Below are 25,416 nucleotides of genomic sequence, written 5' to 3'. Positions count from 1 at the left end.
ATGTGGGTGTGTTGCTGGATTTCCAGTAATCACATGATTGACCCAAAAAAAAAAAAATGTCGGTGAAAATAGGTTGCAAACTTGCAAGTAAAGGGCATGGAAGACTGAAGAGGAACTCATTAAATGCCTTGAACCCACTTGTAATTGCGCCTGGAGCCTACGATCCAGACTAGAGAAGATTACAGATGATATATGGGAACAAATTTGAAGCTCGATACACTTGGGTGGCTGAGAAAAATAAATGGCCTATCTATTTAAGGTCTTTCCGTTGAATTTTCGTATATCATGATGTGGTCATCGCCAGTCTAATAATCCGTATATGGTCCATAATCATCCCATTAATTTATGAGCTTGACCACCAGGAAATACAATTCCTCCCTGTTCCTGCTTGAATTATTGGTACTACACATGTGGCCTTCAATGACCTTATCTTCATTTCGTCTTTCTTTCAAGTCAAAATTGAACAACGGATTGAGATTACTATTACTAAAGACCCTCTCAAAACTAACAGTAGAGATCATAATAATATACCTAGTACTAGAGAAATGCCGTCATTGTTATCCGCAATTCCACTTCTATTTGTACTACTAATGGTGTCTTATGCAACTAGAGAAGCAAATAAGGTAGCAGCAACAAACTTAGTACAAGCAGTATCAACACCAGCGAGATCGATAAGAAGAAGTGATAAGGTTGCTAAACGAATAATCAGGGACGGTAGTAGGGGTGGCTTACCCAGGCTGTAGCCCACCCCAAAATGCCTAAAAGTTTATTTATGCCATTGTAATTCTTTAAGAAAATAATATTAGCCCAGGTAAGAATTTTGATCAGCCCAAGCATCAGCATTTGTAAGTAAAGTGTTTGATGAATTGTACTAATGAAAAAGATATGCCTTTTTCAAGTCTCATCAATCTTACTACGTTAAGTGTTTCATAGATTTGTATACGTGAACCCAAAGAAGTAGTTGTTGACTTCACTTCAGTAGTTTTAAGTGGTTAACTGTTTGATGAATTGCCTATTTGTTTTGATATTGCAGCTAGAGGGAACATCAGCCGGCTATACTTTTTACACTATTTTTTACGTTGGGTTTATCAGCTCTCCATAAGGTTCTCTTCGCCTTCACCTTTTTATCTTGTACTTTTTTCTTTTCCGAGTCTTAGACATCTAGAATCTCATTTATGTTGTAGTTTGATCTATGTATCCATACTGAATTAACACTGATGTGTTTTGCTGCATTAATATATATTAACGGTTCATTGTTTTTTTTTTATATATATATTTTCAGTTTATCATGTATTCATTTTTTTGAAGATTCTTACTGTGAATTAAGAAGAGCGCAGCACTCAGTTGGATGTATATTTTCGATGCAAAAGACAACATCTACAAACCGTGTCACTATGTACTTTCAAGCTAAGTATGAGAACCATCTGTAATCCATATCAAAGAGAATTACATTTTGTTTGGGGGAAAAGTTGCTCCGTTGTAATCTTTTTCCTTTTTGTTAATGAAAAATTGAGCTAAGCGTCTCCCTCTTAATTGAGCTACAAGTTACAACAATCTTAATGGATAGTTATCTTTATTTCTGAGTACTACAATGCGATGATAATCTATGTACTGCATTCAAATTTTAACAACTTCCCGTATAGCATAAAACCTTGTAATCTTCACTTTCCTCCATCGTAAGCTGTTCCTTGAATAACTTGATGGTCTTTTAGCATGTTTTTTTTCTTCTGTTAGGCACATTTATAACCCTTGTGGGTTCCTATACTTTGCTAACCAAGTATTTGATTTGGTGGCTTTGCTGATCAAGTCCATTTTCTCGCACACTATGGCAGCGGTAGTCAAGTATTCCTTTCGTCTTGTATTCCTATATTTTTCGTGTATGTTACATCTTCTATTGATGTTAGAATCAGGTTAGAACTGGGGGAAATCAAACACTCAAGTTCTGTTGTAGCAGGAATTGCACTCTCCCTTATCACTATCATTTTTTGTTATTTCATGATTCATCTGTTGGAAAAATAAAAAAAATTTAGCCCACCCAAACATAAATTCCTGGTTTCGTTGCTGGCTAAACCATGTTGTAGAGACATATGTGGGAACGCGAGTATTCCATACCCATTCGGAATGGATACTAGTAATTGTTACCATGACAGCGGCTTCAAGATCACATGCAATCACTCTGGTGGTACTCCAGTTGCCTTTTTGGATTCATGGTTACATCGACGGTACGAAGTTTTACAAATCACGCTAGATTATGTTCATGTTCGTGTACCAGCACCCTCTGTTTGTGGGTATCAGAACTTTACTAACTACACTTTGTCATCAGAACCCTTTCTACATGGAACACCCTTCACTATTTCCGACACTCAGAAACGAATTGGTAGTTGTTGGTTGTGACGTTTACGGCTACATCATACCGCTTCTTGATACTGTTAACAAATTTGATGATCCTGAAAGACACATGAATATTGGATGTGCAACCACTTGCGAGAACTACCCCTGTATACATATTATTCATCATCCGCAACCGTGAGACATCAAGATATGATGCCATGTCCCGACACCCAGGGGACCTCTATCGCCTATATTTGTGTGTCATCACGATGATCCAATGGCTCAGGATCAAGGAGCACTGAAGGAACGAGCCACCGCAAAGTACTGAAGAGCACCCAAACATCTGCTTTATCCCATCTCGAGGAAGATCGAAGATCAACGGCGAAGATTAGCTCCACTGACGAAGATGTGACAGGGGCATCAGACATCTGTCTGACGCGTGCGGACCGCCCCAACCACCCACATTAAATACCATAGGCATAGGGTACATGTCAGCAGATCTTTGGAAGGAAAGGAGGTGACCCATCGTAACCATACAGGACCGATGGAGCCTTTGATCGAACACGAAGATACCAGCGGGATTTGGGCAAAGATCAAGAAGATAAGGTTGCAACAGTCTTAATAGTGGACCCCATGTATCATCCCTATAAATACCCCTCTCTACTGAGAGAGAAGGGGTCGACCAACTGAGAGTAAGAGAATAGGTGAGAGAAATAGGAAGAGTAAGTATGAGATCTATTTCCCCTCTATCTTCGTGATTCACATAAAGTCATTTTGACTACCCTTGTAATTCCAAATACATAGTGAAACCCTAACCCCGTGGACGTAGGCCTTAATGTTGAACCACGGAAATCATTGTCTAATTTATATTCAGCACTTGACTTTCTGCTTTTGTCATTATGCTATGTGATACCATGCATCGTGTTCATAAGGATAGCTGAATTACATTCTCATGACTAGACAAGGACGAGCCCGAAGGCTCCTAGTCGATGAGTCATTGTGTTTATGCCATTTTAAATCTACTTTATTCCCCATAACGATTTTATGCACACTGCGATTATTGTTTGTGAACACGTGGATGCCATCGATATTTATGTGTTCACAATCTGGCGCTAGAAACAGGGACTCTGTCCCAGTAAAAGATTTATCTTATCCTGTGATTTTACTTGTTTTTCGGCTCCCCATGCTATCCTATGGATGATAGTGTTCGGATTTAAGTTAATCTTCAAAACCAATCTTCCAAAACTAATTTTCTACATATGGTTCAAAGCTTATCATCCATTTATGAAACCAGTTTTCATGTAGGTTTATACTTTTCTTAAAAGTTATCTAGGCTTTCAAGACACAAAACCCACAGATCTACACATTTTCTAGAGTTTTCTATGTTTCCCTAAGACGAATCTTACGGATCCGTGTTTTCTCTAGAATGTTTCATATCCTTCGTGTTTAAAACTTAAAGACCTTCGTTCTTCTCAGATATTTCCGCGTTTTTCATATTTAAAACCGATCACCCTGCACTTCCCTTCAAAGAATTTCTTATATCCATGAGTAGATCTATGTTTTCAAGTATTGGATCTCTCCAAATCTTCATCTTAGTTCACGTTCTCTTGGAAACTTTCGATCGAGTCATGCTTTTGTCCTACACGCTTGATTAACTTTGCTAACAGGACCCCCATGGATATTGTATTTTCGATGATGTTTTACATGTGCAGGCAAAGAAAGCTAAGATGGAAAACACGAAGGATGCAGGAAAGGCTAAAGCATCATCCAAAGACACAGCCATGACAACACCAGTCATGACACGCAGAAAGCAAAAGGGTGAAAAGGTGAAAACAACAAACCAAAAGCCAGATACTGCGGAAATCACCTCACCGTCAAATACCAACGATATAGCAGCGACGGTTCTTAGAGCAGTAGCAGCAAAAGCCGATGCAGCAAGAGAAGATGCATCTAGAGCAGATGCAGCTAAGGCCGATGCAGTGAAATCCGCAACAGCTACCCGCGCCCTTGAGCAACGGGAAGGATTTTCGGAATCATCAATACTATAGCCAGTCTTCGGGATGCCGCCAACAAACGAGCAGAACCAAACTCTACCAACAACCCGGCCGTTGCTGACAAGAAACCGACCCTTAACCCCACATATGGAATTACAGTTAGTGAGCACCGAACCTCCCATCTCCCTAATCCAAACGGTTGATGAAGATCATACCATGGCCCCGGGGGGCAGGGACGGCTCAGTACTCCAAACCAAGGATCAAATCATTCCCCCTGCTGATGGCAGAGCTTGAGGAGTTGAAGAAGAATCAAAAGGTGTACGCAGAGACAGTGGCATTGCTGGCCCGAGAAAACCAAGAACTCAGAGATAAGATCGCCCAAAGATTGGAAGCAACTCACCAGCACAACGAAGCTTTGCCTGAAGCCAACTCTAAAGCACCTGAGCCGAATCATGACCGAAGAATGGTCGTGACCAATGCAGCAAATCGTGAGCCATTCAACCGAAGAATTAACAAAGAATTGCATCTGAGGTAGCGGGAGCACTGGCTTATTTACACTCAGATGCTGACATACCAATCTTTCACAGAGACGTAAAATCAACCAATATATTATTGGATGAAAAGCTCCATGCTAAGGTCTCTGACTTTGGAATTTCTAGATCAATACCTACAGAAAAAACTCACTTAACCACACTTATGCAAGGAACCTTTGGTTACTTAGATCCTGAATACTTTCGTTCATGCCAATTCACTGATAAAAGTGATGTGTACAGCTTTGGAATTGTTCTTGTTGAGCTCTTAACAGGAGAAAGAGCAATTTGTCAAGACACAAAGAAGAGAAGGGTTTAGCCTTATATTTCATTAATTCAATGAAAGAAGATCGCTTGTCTGAGTCTTTGGATGCCCGCGTTCTTAATGAAGGAGAAATAGGTGTTGTTTTGGTTGTGGCTAAACTCGCTAAAAGATGTTTGAAATATGTTGGAAAGAAAAGGCCGAGCATGAAGGAAGTATCACTTTGTTTGGGTGGATTACATGCAAAGCTTTCAAGAGATCCCCTCCTCTGCACTGAAGAGTAATTTTGTGAGTTGTATTTACAAATAACTAAATGCACTGACTGAGTCTAATCCCATTTCCATCATTTAATAACTATTGGGATTAAGATTTATCTTTATTCAGAATTGTAACAGAAAAATACTGGGTGGTCTAAGCAGCTCTGCCATGCTTTATGCTTTTGTTACAGAATCTTTTTCGCCCTTCCAATGTAAGAAATTGACATTGCACTACTTACATTTTACACAGCTTCATAAAATAGCACTAAAAAGAGTTCTTAATTTTAATGTCACCACCAGCCGCTGAGCTCACCTTTGCTGCTAGATGTAGAAGGAGACTTCACGATCTGTTTCCTGATAAAAACTTTGACCACCATAGAGCCCAGCCCCAGGCCCAAAGTTCAGTTCAAAATGAAATTAGTTACGATTCATGTGCCTCCCAATTCAAAATTAATACCTAAAAGTGAAAATTTTGAACCAGCTGTGGACTACCCCATTGAAATAACCACCTTTTAATTTCAATGATGATCTCATCCAAACTTCTTCCTCATTTCTTCCCCATCACTATTCGGTTTCTTTCATACCAGATTGCCCATACCACTGCAAATGGGAGCAGCGGCCATATCTTCTTCGCTAGTTGCTTCCCCTTAAAAACCTGTCAGCCTTCGGTTTGAACAGAGTTTTTGTTTACTCAAGTTGAATCCAACTTTGATCTGATATTCCCAAAATTCTCTTCAAGAAAGGGCATTGCAAAAGCAGGTGATCCACATTTTCCAAGCTATTGTTGCATACACAGCAAATAACTTCAGTAATCTCACAACCCCTCTTAATGAGGTCATCCACTGTCTGTACAGCATTTTACACAGCAAACCAGAGAAAGACCAGTGCTTTTGGTGGGATATTCTTCCTCCAAAGATACTTGAAAACTTTTTACCTTAGAACTCATTTTAAAGCTATCATATTCAATATTGTTGTCCTAGCTCAATATTGCACAGAACACACCTATTCCTATTAGCTTACTAGATGCCCTGTAAGTATCAGCATAACTCCCTCTCTGTATTCTTCATTAAGAAAATGTTAAGTTAAAGAAATCTTGCATAAATTCTAGTTCCAAGAACAAAAAAAAACATGTATCAGGTAAGGAATGTTTCAAGAAAATGTATCGGGTAAGAAATGCAATTTCACTTGCATAGCTGATAAGGAAAATATTGAACAATAATGGACTGATATCTTAAACAACTCAAGCCATATTAACATCTGAAACGGCACCAACTTCCAATAATTTCACTAGTCAGACAACCCGAGATTCAGTGTTCCTTATGATCTTCACACATTAAAACTAATGACAAGAACATACATGAACAGTTAAGGGCATACATGAACAGTTAAGGGCATACAATGGTTTTTGGTGGGATATTCTTCCACTATAGATACTTGATAGCATTACGCATCAGAGAAATATTGTGCCAAAGCAGAGAAATATCATGACACAACTTAATGATAAAGTATATTAAGTTTTAACACCTGTTTTTGGTACATACTCGGGCAAAATGTTGGTTTCAGGCATGATGTGTACCATCATTTACTAAATTACGGACCTCTGGTAGAGTAGCTAGCGCAAACTAGTTTGCTAATACCATTGTGACTGGAGGGAATACAAACTAAAAGTCCAAACATACTAATATAACCTACTAGTGGTTATATGAGAGATCTGTCAGATCCTTTCTCATTCTATATTAACAGTTTCGTTAGCTTCAAAGCTTCTTATTCCAATTCCATGCTTTCTGGCTTTAATTTTGGAGCCCATAGTACTGCAGCAACATCTCCTACCAGACTGCCTTCCTCTGTGCTCGATGCCTTGCGGTGGAACCTACAAACTACGCCATGATGTCAGACCAGTTTCTGTTGCATTGAAGCCGCTTGCGAGTCTTCTTAATGCTACTCCAGCATATCATGGAAAACCAAATTGCATAATTAAAGAAATACCCTCAGTTTTCTTACTATTGGGCTGATACTAGGAGATACAAAGACTACTATTTTAAGCTATCCTAGTAGAGACAGGGACAATATGTCATGGGCAAGCTCCCAAACAGTGATAACACTGGATATGTGAAAAAAGCTTGCATTATGCAATCCGATACCTTTTGAATTTGTGAGTGCTCCAAGTGAGTTAGAATTTTGCAATGATGATCATAGCATGGAGGAAATTTAAAGAGGAAAATACCTTTTCCAGAGAAATTTTGACAAATCTTTGTATGTTTGTGCTATTACATCTACATGAGCCAACAAATTCTCATGAGAGTTCTTTGACCTGAAGGAGACATAAAGCGCAGTACCTTATCAGGGTAATAAAAAAAATATCAGGGTAATAAGTTAAAAGGCCCAACATAGGGACAGGCTATCATAAACTATAATTCGTAAATTTTGGATTATTTACAAGCATGTTCACATCTCTAATTTGATAAAGAAGTAGTAGATAGTTAACTATATTTACAAGCATGTTCACATCTCTAATTTGATAAAGAAGTAGTAGATAGTTAACCATGGTTTACCTTCAATAGCTCAGGAGCTTGTTGCTCAAACTTGATGATGAACTTGTCTAAGAAAGACTCCCTACCCATTTGCAAAATTGTATACAATGAAATTTTATCCTTCATTAGACCTTTATCTGTTAAAATTCGGTGAACAGAAATCCTTGGTATAATCCTCTTCTCCAAGCTATAACTCAAAATCACTGGGCATTTAGCAATAAGCAATGAACTAACACCCATTTGATTCACAAGGTAATCCGTTGTTGTTGATATCTTCTTCTCAGAGAACGTCATACATGCAGGATGAATCTTAAAAGCATTTAGAATTTCGTCTTCTGACCAACCCCATTTTCTGTAAGCGTTCAGTTTTGATTCCCATGTTGATTTTGTCATCGCTGTGATTGCTATAATAGCAATAAGAAATGTATTTTTGTAATGATCAAAACCCATACCCTTAACCTCATGTACAATGTCCTTGAATTTAACAGTGCTTATTATTAGTGTCGAGGGTCTGCTGATTAGAAACTTAACAATCCTTGATTGAGGGACACCTTCATTTCTCAAAGCCTGTATGTTGATCATTGCTTTCTCAATTAGTTCTAGAGGAAATCTTGAGCGTTGGAAAATGGCTAACACGTATCTGTCAGTACCAACTACTTTCTTGAGGAAATTGAAAACAGGAATGATTTGGTTTTCTAAACTTATTTTTAGAATTTCAGGGTTGGTAGATAAGACCTTGACGACTTCAAGTCTAGAGATCTCTTTAGAATTGAAATAATCAAGTTTGGGTTTAAGGGTTTTATGAGAATCAGATAAAAGGATGACTGGCACTTTGGTAATGATTTTGGAGATGTCGGGTTTAGTGAACCCGTAATCTTGAAAGAAGGTAACAACAGAGTCTGGTCTAGATGTGGTTTTGAAATTAAGTTTCTTAGAAGCAGAGATAGCTTGTTTTTCAGTTAACCCACATCAACTCATCAAGTAAGAAACTACAAATGAAGAACAAGAAGAATTGGGTTGGTCTATTGAACTAATTGAAGATGAAATAAATCTAATTTTGATAAAATAAGGGTTTTGTGATATAAGATGTGAGCATAGAGAAAGGGGTTTAAGATCTCCTCCATTAATTATCCTATTCCGAACAAATGTATTGCATACAGAACGAAACATTGCAAGAATTGGAAAATAAACTAGGGTTTCAGAATCGCACTTACAGATTTTGGGGAGAACTGGCCTGGTTCCTGTTCACTCGGTTGAGAAGATATCAACTCGAAGATTCTGAGTATTGACAAAATTTAAGGAGATATCCGATCATGGGCCTAGATATGGGCCTCGTGTGTTTGTTCATTTTTGGAGCAACTCCAGGGGGGTGCGCTCATTCTTACCTTTCGATGAGCAGGCAAATGCTTAAAATGGACCGGCAAAGGATCAAATCTGGGAGTTTATCCATCCCGTCTCAAGTTTGAGTTGATCGACTCAAATTAAGACGATTGAATCAACAAGGGATAATTGGCAAATCGACATCCGAGTCTTGGTTCTGGTTGAGACGACTATTTTTTCATGTTCTGTCGCTTGCCTATTCTCAGCCGATAACTCTTAGTTCATCCAACAAATTGAAATTCACACTTTCTACAACCAAAATTTATTTTGGGGAAAAATAAATTTTATGTTCGACTTAAATTTTCAATCTCAAACTTTCAATTTTGGGGAACCATGGTTTTTTTTGGGACCATGGTTTTTTTGGAACCATGGTTTTATTTCGGGTAAAGACATTAGAAGTAAATTTAGGTCACCCCTTATCTAGATATTTATATTAATACCTAAATTACCCTCCTGATTAATTTTGGATGATGATTAGTTAGTTTTAATAATAGTTAATGTAATTATTAGTGAGATGATTAAGTTAAAGATAATTAGTGAGATTAAAAAATCAGATGGTTTTTTTTTAAAGAAGTAGAATTATTGAGAGAGTAAAGTTAGAGAAGATGAAGAAGGAAAACATGAAAAACGATGGATTTTACCAACCACAACCGGGGGAAGGGTATGTGGGTACCCAGGTATGCTTCAAACTTAGATAATGTTGGTTGAATGCTCCAAACTTTCAAAAAAAATGAAATTTTTTATGTAGATTTGGGCCAGTTCGGTTACCATATGTCAAGAACATGTAACCGAACACACCTGAAAGTGTAGTTCGGTTACGTTTTCCAAACACGCAGGTTACCGAACTCGCTCGTCAATGGAGGTTTTGGTCGTACAGTGTAATGTTCGGTTACCTAGGATAAAATGGTAGGTAACCGAACTTTGAACTTAACAATTTATTTGGGTACATCTTGTGTGTTCGGTTGGTTCGCAAACTTCAACGCAACAAAGTTTCCAACCGAACTGCATGTTAAAAGTAACCTAGTGTTAGAAGTTCGGTTGGTTCGCAAACTTCAACATATTTTGCGAATCAACCGAACTGGGCTTATATATGAATATATGCAATTAGGCAGACGTTCGGTTACTACGAAATTTATTTCTTGGCGAATTAGGTAGAATTCGGTTATGAAGTTTCAAAGGTAGAGTTCGGTTACAAAGACAACTTCATATTTTTGCGAACGAACCGAACTTGTGGACTTCTCATTATTCTCGTAAAGTAAAGTTCGGTGATATCCTTATTTTGCGAAGGAACCGAACTTATGAACTTGTGTTGTTCTAATACAAGGAGTTCGGTTAAACGTATTTTTTTGTGAATCAACCGAACTCTGAGTTCGGTTAAGAAAAAATTAATTTGTGATAACCGAACTTTTCTCTGAAAAAAAAAACCTCCATTAAACCTCTCTGCAACTTCCATTTTCAACTCATTTTAATGAGTACTTCTCATTTATTTAACCAAAGACGAATGACAAGTAATGGGTTTGTGAGAATATCTTTGTTAGTCATTTCAATGCTTTAGGACACCCCTTATAACTATAGGGAAGGTGGCCTAATAAAACCATGGTCCCCTCAAAAAAACCATGGTCCCTAAGAAATCGTTCAAATTTAAGGAGATATCCGAGCATGGGCCTAGATATGGGCCTCGTGTGTTTGTTCATTTTTTGAGCAACTCCAAGGGGGTACGCTCATTCTTACCTTTCGATGAGCAGGAAAATGGTTAAAATGGACCGGCAAATGATCAAATCTGGGAGTTTATCCATCCCGTCTCAAGTTTGAGTTGATCGACTCAAATTAAGACGATTGAATCAACAAGGGATAATTGGAAAATCGACATCCGAGTCTTGGTTCTGGTTGAGACGACTATTTTTTCATGTTATGTCGCTTGCCTATTCTGAGCCGATAACTCTTAGTTCATCCAACAACTTGAAATTCACACTTTCTACAACCAAAATTTATTATATTCGACTTAAATTTTCAATCTCAAACTTTCAATCTCAACTTAGTCTTCAAATCCAAAGAAAAAAAAAATTAAAACAACGGTTGGTTCATCACAAACACATAACGCTTCAACATGATATGTCTCATTACTAAAAGTTTGTGGTGCAAAGTATAGTCTGGATGAAGATAGAGTTATTTGCAGAAGTTTTGTAGTGTTTACACTTGATGTTACCAATGTTGCTCAACAACAACATAATACACTTTGGAGGAATATTCATAAGCATTTTAGTCAAGACACTGGGAATATTCAAAAATGTGATGGTGCTTGTTTGTCAGGTCGTTTTAACTTTTAACACAATTAACAAAGACGTGAACAACTGGTTATCTTTGATGATGCAGATGAATTGTTGCAGAGAGAGCAATGATATCGAAGTCGATGTGGTAAGTCTCATTTCAAATCGTTTAATTTACTTTTAAAACGTGTTATGTTTGTTGTAATAGAAAAATTTATAAATATCCAAACTACAACAACAAAAAACTTAAGGGGAATGTCAAAGAGCAAGAACTCCGAATTTCAAGCATGAAGCATGTTTTCACACTATCATAAAGCTGAACCGGTATAACCCTGATCATTTGAATGGATATCAAGTACCAAAGAAATCACTTAAAAAATTACGTACAAATATTTCTCAAAGGTCTCCTTATTCTTCACCAGAAACAAACACAAATTCTCAACCCAACACTGGCGGATCCTCACTAGGTAATTCAAATCTTAATGTTAATAGAAATGCAGAAATATATGACCGAACGAGTGTCAAAAGATTAATAAAAAAGATGAAAGGAAACTTAAGATACCGCAGAATCATTAACTTCAGAATTTAACATTCGAGAATATTTTGAAAAACAAAAAAGATGGCATTGATAAAATAGTTGAGCATAAGAAAATTGATGCAGAAATGAAGAATGGTCGCCAGGCAATTGAACAAAAAACAAATTAGTGTGAATATGAGAGGTATCATGGGAATGTACCCGTCAAGGACGAATGTCGCATAACTACGACCCTGACAAGATGAATTTGACGAAATTCAAGAACATAAGGCACGACTACGCCCAACTACAGTTGACACTGCTTATGATAAATAAGACGACACCTTAGATAAGGATAACGATAACGATAATGCCATAACACTCGTTTAGTTATTAGTTTTAATATAATACGTAATCCTTAATTTTAATTCAATGTAATATAGATTCAATTTCGATGTCTATTTAATTTAAATTATACAAACCAAATTATATAATGTAAATAAATTGGTTGAAATGATAATTATAAAGTAAAAAAAACTAAATCATGTGAGCATTTTTTCTTCAGAATTCAACGTAATTGTGCACAGATATATCCTAATGTATTCCATACCATTGTATACGTTATAACCGTCAAGATTAAGTAGGGGACTAAAAGATCGAAAAGAATAATATATCTGAATTAATGGATGCTTCCAAAGGGAGTGGATTCTCTTGCGGGCATATCATGAAGGGGCTAAACTTCTTTTCTCAAATATTTATCTGGATAACTTGTCCATTGATATCCCGTTCGGGTCTCCTTGATTACCATATTATTGAAAATCATATAGTTGGGCATAATTATGTTCCTTTCTATTAGGTTAAACGAACGATATGGTCCAAAAATTACAGAGAACTTCCTCTTCAAATTTCCAAATGCTCGTTCATCACATTCATACATCTCATACGTTTCTTGTTAAAATAACTTTTATCACGGTTATCATCGTGTTTGGGTATCTCGGTGTACGCTTGAACTACAGTTGACCACGTTGGATAAATTTCGTCCGCCAAAAAATACACCATGTTATCGTTAATGATTTTGACGGTAAAATTTGCAGTTGGAGCAATTATATACTTCAGTTTTTCAAACAACGGAGATTTGTGCAAAATAATATTGGTAGCGCCATTTTAACATGAAAGGCCAAAAAAGAATACCATATCCAACAATCATAATAAGTCACACCTTTCAAAACATCTGTTGTTTTAAGTATTGGCCCTTATACTCACCTTTCCCAGCAAAGACATTCATGCCATATCGAATGCTTTCAAGAAATACCCTCTTTGCATTTTCAACTAGTATTCGGTCGACATCATCGCCGTATCGATCCCTTCTATGGATGTGTTTGAGGGTGAAAATGATTTCTGCTGATTTCAGTAATTTCGGGTGTGTGGGTGAGAAACGAGTTTAAACCCTAAACAATGTACTGCAATGGAGTACTTTAGATTCGAGAGATCAATCTGAACACATCCGGCCTAAACCAAGAAATGGTCGTTCCAGACTTGCTTCGGTCACAAAGTGAAGGAGAATGGGTTGGTTTTGGGGAGGGAAGCAAAGAAAGTGTTGAGACCATGTTGATTCTGGAAGAGTAGTTGTTTCACTACTTGTATCAGAAAATGGAAAGCTCACAGATGGAAAGATAACGAATGTTTCTGAGTGTTGTATTGCTCCTGACTGAACTTGTTGTTCGGTGGAAATAGGTAAGACCTATTTATACAAGTCGAAGTGAAACGTACTCTGCTCTCATTAAGGAATGGAAAAAATGGGTGAGTAAATGGGGGGAGGTGGTAATCGTTAACGCATAGAATTGATGTTCCATAAAAGAGAGCGTTTCACCATTACTCCCTGTATTTACTAACCGCCTCATCCTTATGACACTTCCTTATGACGGGCGTAATGTACGCCGCACGCTGTAAACCGCCAAACCAATATCCAAAGAGGATCCCCCAGTTTGTGATATGTGTTTATGTCTCGAATGTTTTCGTGGAAAACATGTAGCATATTGTTGTTGTCTGGAAAGTCGAGCTTGGGAGACTTGCTAGCTTGGTGACCTTCGACGATCGACATTTTGCATCTTAAGAGGAAAGGTAGTCGTTGATCGCCGCACGCTTTCGTTTTTGATAGTCGCATAGGGAAGGCCAGCATGGTGGCGCGGCAAGGTTGGCATGCCATTGGCATGGCATGCCGGTTTGGCGCGACCAAACTAGGGTTTTGGTCCAAAGGTTACCATGCTTTGTCTGGTAACTTTGGACGGCTAGGATTTTCTCCTGGGACTGAAGGGCGACCGTTGATTGTCGTACGCCTTCGTTTTGGTAGACGCATAGGGAAGGCCAGCATGGTGGCGCGGCAAGGTTGGCATGCTATTGGCATGGCATGCTTTGGCGTGGCCAAATTAAGGTTTTGGGTCAAAGGTTACCATGCGTTGTCTGGTAACCTTGGACGGATAGGATTTGCTCCTAGGATTGAAGGGCAACCGTTAATTGTCGCACGCCTTCGTTTTGGTAGCTGCATAGGGAAGGAAAGTATGGTGGCGCGACAAGGTTGGCATGGCATGCCTTGGCGCGGTTTGGCGTGGCCAAACTAGGGTTTTGGGTCAAAGGTTACCATGCGTTATCTGGTAACCTTGGACGGCTAGGATTTTCTCCTGGGTTGAAGGGCGGCCATTGATTGTCGCACGCCTTCGTTTTGGTAGCCACATAGCTAGGGAAGGCCAGCATGGCGGCGCGGCAAGGTTGGCATGGCAGGCCTTGGCGTGGCCAAACTACGGTTTTGGATCAAAGGTTACCATGCGTTGTCTGGTAACCTTGGACGGCTAGGATTTTCTCCTAAGATGGAAGGGTGGTCGTTGATGGCGGTACGCCTTCGTTTTAGAAACCCTAATTAGCACCCTTTATTAGAATCACTGTGGAATTCTCGTACGGACTCGGATTTTTGACGGTCCGCCCCTCAAATCGACCGGAAAAGAATTTCCTATCTCCCTAAGCGGGGATATATAGGTTTTGAACTCGTTCCGGAGGTGAAAACTACCAGAAAGTAAAACTCAGGAAGAATTCAAGAGGGATGTTGCGGCCCGAGGTGGCATAGTTTAGGCGCGGCCAAAAATTAGGATTTTGGCGTTGGGCCAAAGGTTACCATGCGTTGGATGACGACCTTGGACGGCTAAGATTTGCATCTAAGGTGGAAGGGCGGTCGTTGATTGTCGCACGCCTTCGTTTTAGCATCCGTGAAGGGGAGGTCGACTAGCATGGCATGCCATTGGCGCAGTGGTGCGGCAGGCATGGTTGGCATGCCTTGGCGCGGTAGATGTGGCTGGCACGGTTTTCCATTGTCACAGTGGCGCGGCTGGCATGGTTGGCATGCCTTGGCGCGGTAGATGTGGCTGGCACGGTTTGCCATTGGCACAGTGGTGTGGCTGGCATGGTTGGCATGCCTTGGCGCGGAGACGTGGCTGACATGGTTTGCCATTGGCACGGTGGTGCGGCTGACATGGTTGGCATGCCTCGACGCAGAGACGTGGCTCGCTTGGTTTGCCATCGGCACGGTGGTGCGACTGGCATGGCATGCCATTGGCGCAGTGGTGCGGCTGGCATGGTTGGCAAGCCTTGGCGTGGTAGCATGAGAATTTAGGGTTTGGTATAGGTGATGTCAGTTAGTGTTAAGGGTTCTGCCGTGGAACCAGACCCGTGAAAAAAAAGGTACCCCGGTAATTCTTACGTAAGCATGCTGATTAATTTAATAAATGCGCTAATGGTCATAGTGACGTCATGTCGGATGTAAAATTTTACGATTTTAACCCTAAGCTAAAAACCACCATCAACATTAAATCTCATCCTTAGCTCGAAACAGGAGTGTTGCTGCGAGGTAAGCATAAGATGGTGACGGGCAAGGACGAAAATCGAAACGACAAGTCGTGAAAATATGGTCAGGAAGGTCCGACTAACCTTTTTCGAGAGGTAAGGAGAGATTGTGCTTCTCGTGTTGGCGGCCTTGCATTAGTTGTATTGGTAGTGCAGACCGTGAAGTGGTGAGATGAAAATCGTCGGCTTAGTCTGGTTATGCGTCATCTTGGTTGGGTTAGGGAACATCATGATGCTGGCTTGGCGAGTTTTTGGTGTTGGCGCGGCAAGTAATGGTGCGGACGACTTGGCATGGTGGGGTCAAGGAAATGGCGCGGATGGCTTGGCATGGTGCGGCCATGGAAAGGCGCGATTTGGTGAGGCAAAGCATGCGCGGACGGCTTGGCGTGGTGGGGACAAGGCATGGTGCGGACGTCTTGGCATGATTTGTCTTCGCGGTCCCGGTTGCCTCTTTTTCTTACTTTACTCAAATAGGAATGGAGCCGTCAACATCGGTCGGCTTGGAATGGAGCTGTCAGCATCGGTCGGCTTGGAATGGAGCCGTCAGCATCGGTCGGCTTGGAATGGAGCCTCTAGCATCGGTCGGCTTGGAATGGAGCCGTCAGCATCGGTAGGCTTGGAATAGTGGGAATGGTGATGATGTTGGAAGTTCGGCTATCAAATGGTGGTGATGGCGCCTGACAACTTTGTCTAATTTAGGGTTTGGCATGCCGAAACCCTAATTAGCGCTCCTTAGTAGAATCGTTGTAAAATTCTCGAACGAACTCAGATTTCAACGGCCCGCCCATCCATCTGACCGTAAAAGAATTTCCTATCTCCTTACGCGAGAATATTTAGGTTTTGAGATCGTTCAGGAGCTGAAAACGGCCCGACGGTCAAACTCAGGAAGAATTCAGGAGGGATGTTGCGGGCCCGAGGTGGTATAGTCGCTCCCAGTCATCTATTCACGTTCATGGAGCAAGAATTAATCTTCATTCTGTTCAAACTCTAGAAACTCCGTCCGCATGAAAAGAGGTATCGACCCTCTTTTATTGCTCGTCTGGATCCGTGCTTTCGTCTGTAGTGTCTCTCCAGCGGATTCTAAAATTTACCAAAACTCCATTGCATTCTTGGGATGAATGGATGAAATATATGCTTGGCAACGATCATGTCAGGGATAATCTTGGGTATTGTTGTTGCGTTGTCGGCCTTCCTTGACTTTAGGTTGTTCAGTGTCTGGATCCTCTGATCGCGATGATGATATGTTGTGGATGATTGTATGGTAGAAATCTTCCGAAGACACAATTTGAAAAAGATGAGTTGGGAGACATTCTGTCGCCGTTGTGCTGCTATCAAGTCTTCAAGGACTTTGTTCCAAGAGACATCCTTCGAACCATCTTCTGAATCTTGGACTATCGTATGGAATGGGATGCGGTGAACAGTCCCAAGTTATACTTCCGTTTGATCCGATGGTCATGGCCGAATATGTGAATGTATCTCTGTGGCGTGCTTTTGGAGTCTTCGGTGCATATGTACGGCTTCATGTTGAGCAATTTTTGCGTAAAACTCTGACAGTGATGACGTTGAAATTAAAAATAACCTGGTTGAGGAGAGTGAAAGCGTCCCATGTTGGTAGTCCCCGTGTGTAGTGTACTTCCATTGCATCTCCTTGAATCCACGTCCACGGGATTTGATGCAAGCTTATTGTATTCTTCAGGATGTTATGCCGGGATGCTCAGAATACCATATGGATGAAATATTCTGGGTAGCGAAGAGGTAGAAAATGATTGTGTTATGTTGTTTATCGTGACTCCCTCTGTTTCTTTAGGAAACTGTTTTAGCCGCATCTCTGGAGTTATCTCACGAATCTTTGATGGTCGTCAGGATGGACTGCGATGATCAATGCCCAGTCGCGCTTTTCTTTAGTTTCTGAATTTGTTTCCTTTGGGAAGGTCTGGGATCTGCCACGCTCGTAGAGTATCGAAGGCGTGTTCTATACAGAGAGGTGATGTTATTCTTGCGCTGCACCCTTGAAGAGTATATGACTTTTTTTGTGGCCATGGCCTTTTGGTTGACTGTGCCACCTGAGCTTTGACAGTGAAGGGATTCCATGTATATCCTCAGTCCCCAAGTATGGTTTACATGTTTCCATTTTTGTAGTGATTGTTGTTGTGGTGAAGCTCTGGCTGGATCAACAAATGAGCGGCAACAGTTCTTGGTAGCAAATGTAATCAGAAGAGACTGTATTGTCGTGGTAACAAAGTAGGTTGGTTGGAAGTATATGGGTATCCATGGAAGTATAAGGATCGGCCGGATGCGTTAGCGAGCGAACTGTCCATGATCAGGAGTTTTGGCAATATGGATTAAAAGGCGGCCACAACTACGAATAATGGCTGGTTGTGATCATGATCCTTGAAATGGGGAACGTGGTGGTATGACCCTTTGCAGGAAGAAGCGGCGTTGAAGCAGCTTCGGCCCTTGGAGAGGATGTTGAAACTTAAAAAAACCAAACGGACGTTGAAGTGAAGTAGTTGTTGGATCGAATGTTGAAGCGGAGCCGCTGCTGGAAGACGTTGAAGTGAAGTGGTTGTTGGAGAGAACGTTGAAGCGGAGCGGATGCGTTAACCAGTTTGTTGTCAAACTGGACACCCTTCTATCAAATAATGGTTAGGAGTCCCCAGTTCTATTTATCAATCGTGCTTTCCAGGAGAGGTTAGGGTTTGGGAACGGCTTCTCTGGTTGGAAACAGCTGTTTCCCTGATGTAGTGCGGTTGAGGGATGCAAATATGTCTTGACGCTTCGCCTTGGGAAAATACAGAATCTCACATAAGTGTTTCATCATGGACTGCACGATTTTGTGGGCGAAGTCCCCGTAAATCATGCAGCTCCTGACAAGAAGAGGGTCTTTGTGAACTCAAGGGGATTGTTGATCTTCTTTGTCTCGATTTTGGAGAAGTCATTCCTGATCTTTACGTGTGATGAAATTGAATTGTTAATCCCTTCTACTGGGCGTTCAATAGCAACACTTGAAGGATGCAATCTGCTGGCGCTGGGAAGATGCAAGTTTTTAGCGCTGGAGGGATGCAAGCTGTCAGCGCTGGAGAGATGCAAGTTTTTAGCGCTGGATCGGCTTGGAATGGGCTTTGGTTTGGCGTGGACGCTTGACTTTGCAAGGCGCTGGCTTGGCACGGCGCTGACTTGGCGTGGAGCGGTAGCAATAAAGTGGGCAAGCATATTCCAGGTATGTACTCCAACGTTTCTCTTTCAATTTGTTTTCTTGCTTTTCTTGTGTTGGTGCAAACCCTAGCCATAGGTATGCCTTCCATAAATCTATAGAAATATTGTTCTTCTGAAACTGGTTTAAACCCTGGACGTGGGTATGCCTTTCATAAACTTGTAGAAATACTTCATCATAAATAATTCCTCTTCGAATATCATCGTAGTAACGTCGGCTACCTCATGAATTGTGATGGGTAATCATTATTATGCAAAGTGGGCACGTACGGGTAGGTGACTGTGTTTTTTTTTTGGAAAGGCAAACAAAGCGCCTGGTTTATGGTTTGATTTGAATTGATAGATAATTTTTATCTATAAGGGTTTTGGATTATTATTCTGGATGAACTGTTTTAGGATGATGCCGTTTTTGGTTATGATTGTAAGTAACACAAACGTCCAAGGGAAGATATGGAAACATGAACGTTGCGTGTCGGTAGATGACATGGGATGAAACATAACATGGCTATCGGTTTTATCATTCCCGTGAAAACTTGAAATAGTAAACCATGTATTTTGTCTAGGCAAGACTTACTCGATTTTTTGGATCTGCTAACGAAAACGAGTCAGGTGCAAGTACGACTTTCATGGGAAACACCGCGATTGTGGAAAGTCCCCAGTCGTCCCTGAGTCACTTGATGATCGAGTCGTCGATCCCTCAGCGGATCATTTTGTTTTTAACCTTTGGGAAGTCCCCAGTCTCCTTTTGCCGCGTCAAGACTGGTTGGATCGTTCGTAGGTAGTCCCCAGTCATCCCTTGCCGTGTCAAAACTGATAATCAGGTCGTCTGGTAACTTAGTCGTCGATCCCTGAGCGGATCGCCTGCTTCTACCGTCTTGATGTCTGGGTCGAAGTATGAAATCGATGGTCGAAAATTGACATTGTAACTGAAAGATCAATCTCCCACTGTGGTCGCCAATTGTTTGAGGGTGAAAACGATTTCTGCTGATTTCGGGTGTGTGGGTGAGAAACGAGTTTAAACCCTAAACAATGTACTGCAAGGGAGTACTTTAGATTCGAGAGATCAATCTGTACAAATCCGGCCTAAACAAATAAATGGCCGTTCCAGACTTGCTTCGGTCACAAAGTGAAGGAGAATGAGTTGGTTTTGGGGAGGGAAGCGAAGAAAGTGTTGAGATCAGGTTGATTCTGGAAGAGTAGTTGTTTCACGGCTTGTATCAGAAAATGGGAAGCTCATAGATGGAAAGCTAACGAATGTTTCTGAGTGTTGTATTGCTCCTGATTGAACTTGTTGTTCGGTGGAAATAGGTAAGACCTATTTATACAAGTCGAAGTGAAACGTACTGTGGTCTCATTAAGGAATGGAAAAAATGGGTGAGTAAATGGGAGGATGTGGTAACCGTTAACGCATGGAATTGATGTTCCATAAAAGAGAGTGTTTCACCATTACTCCCTGTATTTACTAACCGCCTCAGCCTTATGACACTTCCTTATGACAGGCGTAGTGTACGCCGCACGCTGTAAACCGCCAAACCAATACCCAAAGAGGATCCCCCAGTTTGTGATATGTGTTGATATCTCGAATGTTTTCGTGGAAAACATGTAGCATACTGTTGTCGTCTGGCAAGTCAAGATTGGGGGACTTGCTAGCTTAGTGACCTTCGACGGTCGAGATTTTGCATCGTAAGAGGAAAGGTAGTCGTTGATCGTCGCACGCTTTCGTTTTTGGTAGCCGCATAGGGAAGACCAGCATGGTGGCGCGGCAAGGTTGGAATTCCATTGGCATGGCATGCCTTGGCGCGGCCAAACTAGGATTTTGGGCCAAAGGTTACCATGCGTTGTCTGGTAACCTTGGATGGCTAGGATTTGCTCCTGGAATTGAAGGGCGACCGTTGATTGTCACACGCCTTCGTTTTGGTAGCAGCATAGGGAAGGCCAGCATGGTGGCGCGGTAAGGTTGGCATGCTATTGGCATGGCATGCCTTGGCGCGGTTTGGCGTGGCCAAATTAAGGTTTTGGGTCAAAGGTTACCATGCGTTGTTTGGTAACCTTGGACGGCTAGGATTTTCTCCTGGGATTGACGGGCGACCGTTGATTGTCGCACACCTTTGTTTAGGTAGCCGCATAGGGAAGGCCAGCATGGTGGCGCGACAAGGTTTGCATGGCATGCCTTGGCGCGGTTTGGCGTGGCCAAACTAGGGTTTTGGGTCAAAGGTTACGATGCGTTTTCTGGTAACCTTGGACGGCTAGGATTTTCTCCTGGGATTGTAGGGCGACCGTTGATTGTCGCATGCCTTCGTTTTGGTAGCCGCTTAGGGAAGGCCAGCATAGTGGCACGGCAAGGTTGGCATGGCATGCCTTGGCGCGGTTTGGCGTGGCCAAACTAGGGTTTTGGGTCAAAGATTACCATGCGTTGTCTGGTAACCTTGGAATGCTAGGATTTGCTCCTGGGATCGAAGGGAGACCGTTGATTGTCGCACGCCTTCGTTTTGGTAGCCGCATAAGGAAGGCCAGCATGGCGGCGCGGCAAGGTTGGCATGGCATGCCTTGGCGTGGCCAAACTAGGGTTTTGAGTCAAAGGTTATCATGCATTGTTTGGTAACCTTGGACGGCTAGGATTTGCTCCTAAGATGGAAGGGTGGCTGTTGATGGCCGCACGCCTTCGTTTTAGAAACCCTAATTAGCACCCTTTATTAGAATCGTTGTAGAATTCTCGTAGGGACTCGGATTTTGACGGTCCGCCCCTCAAATTGACCGGAAAAGAATTTCCTATCTCCCTAAGTGGGGATATTTAGGTTTTGAACTCGTTCGGGAGGTGAAAACTGCCTGAACGTAAAACTCAGGAAGAATTCAAGTGGAATGTTGCGGGCCCGAGGTGGCATAGTTTAGGCGCGACCAAAAATTAGGGTTTTGGCGTTGGTCCAAAGGTTACCATGCGTTGGATGGCGACCTTGGACGGCTAAGATTTGCATCTAAGGTGGAAGGCCGGCTGGCATGGCATGCCATTGGCGCAGTGTGGCAGGCATGGTTGGCACGCCTTCGTTTTAGCAGCCGTGAAGGGAAGGCCGGCTGGCATGGCATGCCATTGGCGCAGTGTGGCAGGCATGGTTGGCATGCCTTGGCGCGGTAGATTTGGATGGCACGGTTTCCCATTGGCACGCGCTCGGCTGGCATGGTTGGCATGCCTTTGCGCGGTAGATGTGGATGGCACGGTTTGCCATTGACACAGTGGCGCGGCTGGCATGGTTGGCATGCCTTGGCGCGGTAGATGTGGATGGCACGGTTTGCCATTGACACATTGGTACGGCTGGCATGGTTTGCCATTGGCACGGTGGTGCGGCTGGCATGGTTAGCATGCCTTGGCGCGGAGACGTGGCTGGCATGGTTTTCCATTGGCACGGTGGTGCGGCTGGCATGGTTGGCATGCCTCGGCGCAGAGACGTGGCTGACATGGTTTTCTATTGGCACGGTGGTGCGGCTGGCATGGCATGCCATTGGCGCAGTGGTGCGGCTGGCTTGGTTGGCATGCCTTGGCATGCCTTGGCGCGGTAGCATGAAAATTTAGGGTTTGGTATAGGTGATGTCAGTTAGTGTTAAGGGTTCTACCGTGGAATCTGACCCGTGAAAAAAGGTACCCCGGTAATCCTTACGTAAGCATGCTGATTAATTTAATAAATGCGTTAATGGTCATAGTGACGTCATGTCGGATGTACAGTTTTACGATTTTAACCCTAAGTTAAAAATCACCAACAGGATGGAAACTCCTGAACGCTTAGCGGTAACCCCATTTGATGGATGTGAATTCATGAACTCCTAGCCGAACCTATCTCATAGGTTTTGGTTTACAAATATCGACCTAGCCGTAAAAATACTAGATTTTTTTCTTGCATTTTTAAATTCACATGCTTCTAGGTTTTTAGTATTAAGACTTGGCCATAAAGAAACAAAATACTTGGTATTCTTTTGAATTTTCAGATTCACTTACGCTATATTTTCATCATTAAGACCTAGATTTCATCAATTTCTAGCCGTAAAAATCGGACAAAAACTAATCTTTGACTAGAGGTCCATCAAATTCTAGTGGTAGAAGAGTTTACGACAAGGAAATCTGCCTACAACCTAGCAGTAGGAAATTTTGCCTACGACCTAGTAGTAGGAAATTATGCCTACGAATTCATGGCTTCCATGTTCATAGATAAAACATGAAATTAAGGTTGTTTTGGCTCTTACCTTGTTGCTACTGCTCCTCCTATTACTACTACCTTGAGAATTTGTAAAACTTTGGCTCATGTACTTATGTTTGTGTTTATTGCAGATTATTGGGGGTTTATGAGCTATTTGGTAGGAGAAATACTAGGGTTCTCCTACTAAAAGGGGTGAAATCTAGTCCCTTGATTTTTTCCAAGTAGATTGATGAAATGTGTGGATCCGACCGTTACAAAGGATGCACGTTTTCTTCACGTGCTACGAGGCGAGTTGACTAAAAACCGGTTCAGATACGAAGAAGTTTGTGAGTTATTCAGTCGAGCGTTAATTTTTCTTTTTCTAAGTAGGTTAACTGACACGTGCACATTTAACGGATGTTACCCGTTTTTTGAAGAAAAAAACAGGATTAAAAATGTCAAACTCGGCCATTTTATCATTGATTAAAAAAAAACGGTCATTTTCTCAAATATAGTTCAAAAAGTTACCCACTTTGTTAAAAAGCCATGTATCTATGAAAAAAACTGAACCTATTTGTTTCTTAGATCTAGGTTTTTGTTTATTTTAGAATAGTAAATAGTTTTGGGATTGTAATAAGGGGAGAAGTATAATATGGTAAAATATTTATCCTCATTTTAGACAATATAATCATAGAGGAGTCCCTCAAGAATTTTTAGAGACCCTAAAATAGATTTCACTATGATATGAGAGTGTATAGTGATCAAAGTACAAGAGTGGAAAGCAAAAAGTCAAACAAGGATCGGAGGTTGTTAACCACAACCATCCGATTACAAATATACGTGGAAAGGGAAAGATCTTTGAATAAATCAATATGGATTTTACAATTAGAGCAAACGCCACGGGATAATGCACTCATTAGACCAACTCCTCACCATCCACGTCCCTCTCCAAAACAAAGTTCTTTTACTAAACTCACAAGGTGAATATAAATTTGGATAAATAAATCTAAAGCTAGACATCTTACATTAACATGTGATAGATATGAGATTGAAGGCAATTAATTTCAAATGCTTTTATTTATTTTACAGTATAAATTTTATAAAATAATAGGATTGTGACTAAGAAAATTTATTATATTAAAAACATAATATATTAATTTTTATTTTATTATTAAATATTATATTATCCTTTTAGAGATTAATTCTTAGTCTAGAAGTTGAATACTAATTATAGTTGTAAGTACAATATCTACTAATTATGTAGAGATAATATATTATTGACTAATTACGATATGAATACGTGCATTTTAAGTATCGATCTCACTTCAACATTTTTTATTTCCATACAACAACGTGATTCCGAGCCTTTTGGGTGCACTACGAACTATTAGGGATGGAATACACCAATATTAAATCATATTTTGAGAAAATTTAATACTGTAAAAATTATTTTTTGGTTTTCTAGTAGCATTATTACTTTATATTACTTGGGACCTATTAATCCTTAAGGTGAACTTTTGAAATGTATTATTTTATGATTATTTGGTATTATTTTAAAGAAGTGATACTGTATATGGGTTTTGGTATCCTCCACACTAAACTGATATTCACATTACCAACTGTTATATATAAATTTTGATACACTATCAATAAAATGGTACTCCCATCAGCAACTATTAGTTTCACCTCCATCATTTCCATCTAAATCTTGAGATGAAATGTTCCTCCAATTGAACTTCAATTCAAATAAAAAGTTGCCTAAAAAATCACAGAAACAACCCTTCCTGCCCCAAGCAAGCTAAGCATTCATGAGTTTGACATTGAATCAAGTCCCTCAAAACAACGGAGAGTCGTTAAGACACCCAGGTCGGTGCTCCATGAGATGCTTGTAGATTTTGTTTCAACAATATAATTCGATAGTCAACATTTGTAACAATGATTTTAAGGATGTGTTTGATATCATAGAAAAGAAACAATTTCATGAAAAGCGTATTCTATGTAATGTTTATCTTAGGAAAGACAAGGAATGATTCTTCGTAAATTTATATGGAATTAAGTTCAAAACATACTTTTTAATATAAAT

At 40.8% G+C, this 25,416-nt stretch overlaps 1 protein-coding gene and 1 long non-coding RNA gene across 6 annotated transcripts; one reads left to right on the top strand and one right to left on the bottom strand.

Moving 5' to 3' along the window:
• The first annotated feature begins 396 nt into the window (after positions 1-396).
• LOC113309477 lies at positions 397-1,586 on the top strand. Its single transcript, XR_003340620.1, has 2 exons — positions 397-811; positions 1,034-1,586. It is a non-coding gene; the product is annotated as an uncharacterized LOC113309477 (long non-coding RNA).
• Positions 1,587-5,503: 3,917 nt separating this feature from the next.
• Positions 5,504-9,161, bottom strand: LOC113313687. Of its 5 annotated transcripts, none has more exons than XR_003341991.1 (3): positions 7,927-9,161; positions 7,599-7,685; positions 5,504-7,312 (listed from the first exon to the last, which is right to left on the bottom strand). XR_003341991.1 is itself a non-coding variant. In XM_026562480.1 (2 exons), exons 1-2 carry the CDS (start codon positions 8,485-8,487, stop codon positions 7,648-7,650), a joined length of 624 nt encoding a protein of 207 aa, XP_026418265.1. In that variant the 5' UTR covers positions 8,488-9,161; the 3' UTR covers positions 5,504-7,647. The 5 variants fall into 5 exon arrangements, 2 of the variants coding, with proteins under 2 accessions (XP_026418265.1, XP_026418266.1); XR_003341992.1 differs by having other exon boundaries at positions 5,504-7,251; XR_003341993.1 differs by having other exon boundaries at positions 5,504-7,244.
• Between the last annotated feature and the right edge of the window lie 16,255 nt (positions 9,162-25,416).

The sequence above is a fragment of the Papaver somniferum genome, chromosome 9 (assembly GCF_003573695.1).
Source record: "Papaver somniferum cultivar HN1 chromosome 9, ASM357369v1, whole genome shotgun sequence".
Classification (NCBI taxonomy): Eukaryota; Viridiplantae; Streptophyta; class Magnoliopsida; order Ranunculales; family Papaveraceae; genus Papaver; species Papaver somniferum.
The sequence above is the reverse complement of the archived record's forward strand: the minus strand, read 5'-3'. Positions and strand labels throughout refer to the sequence as shown.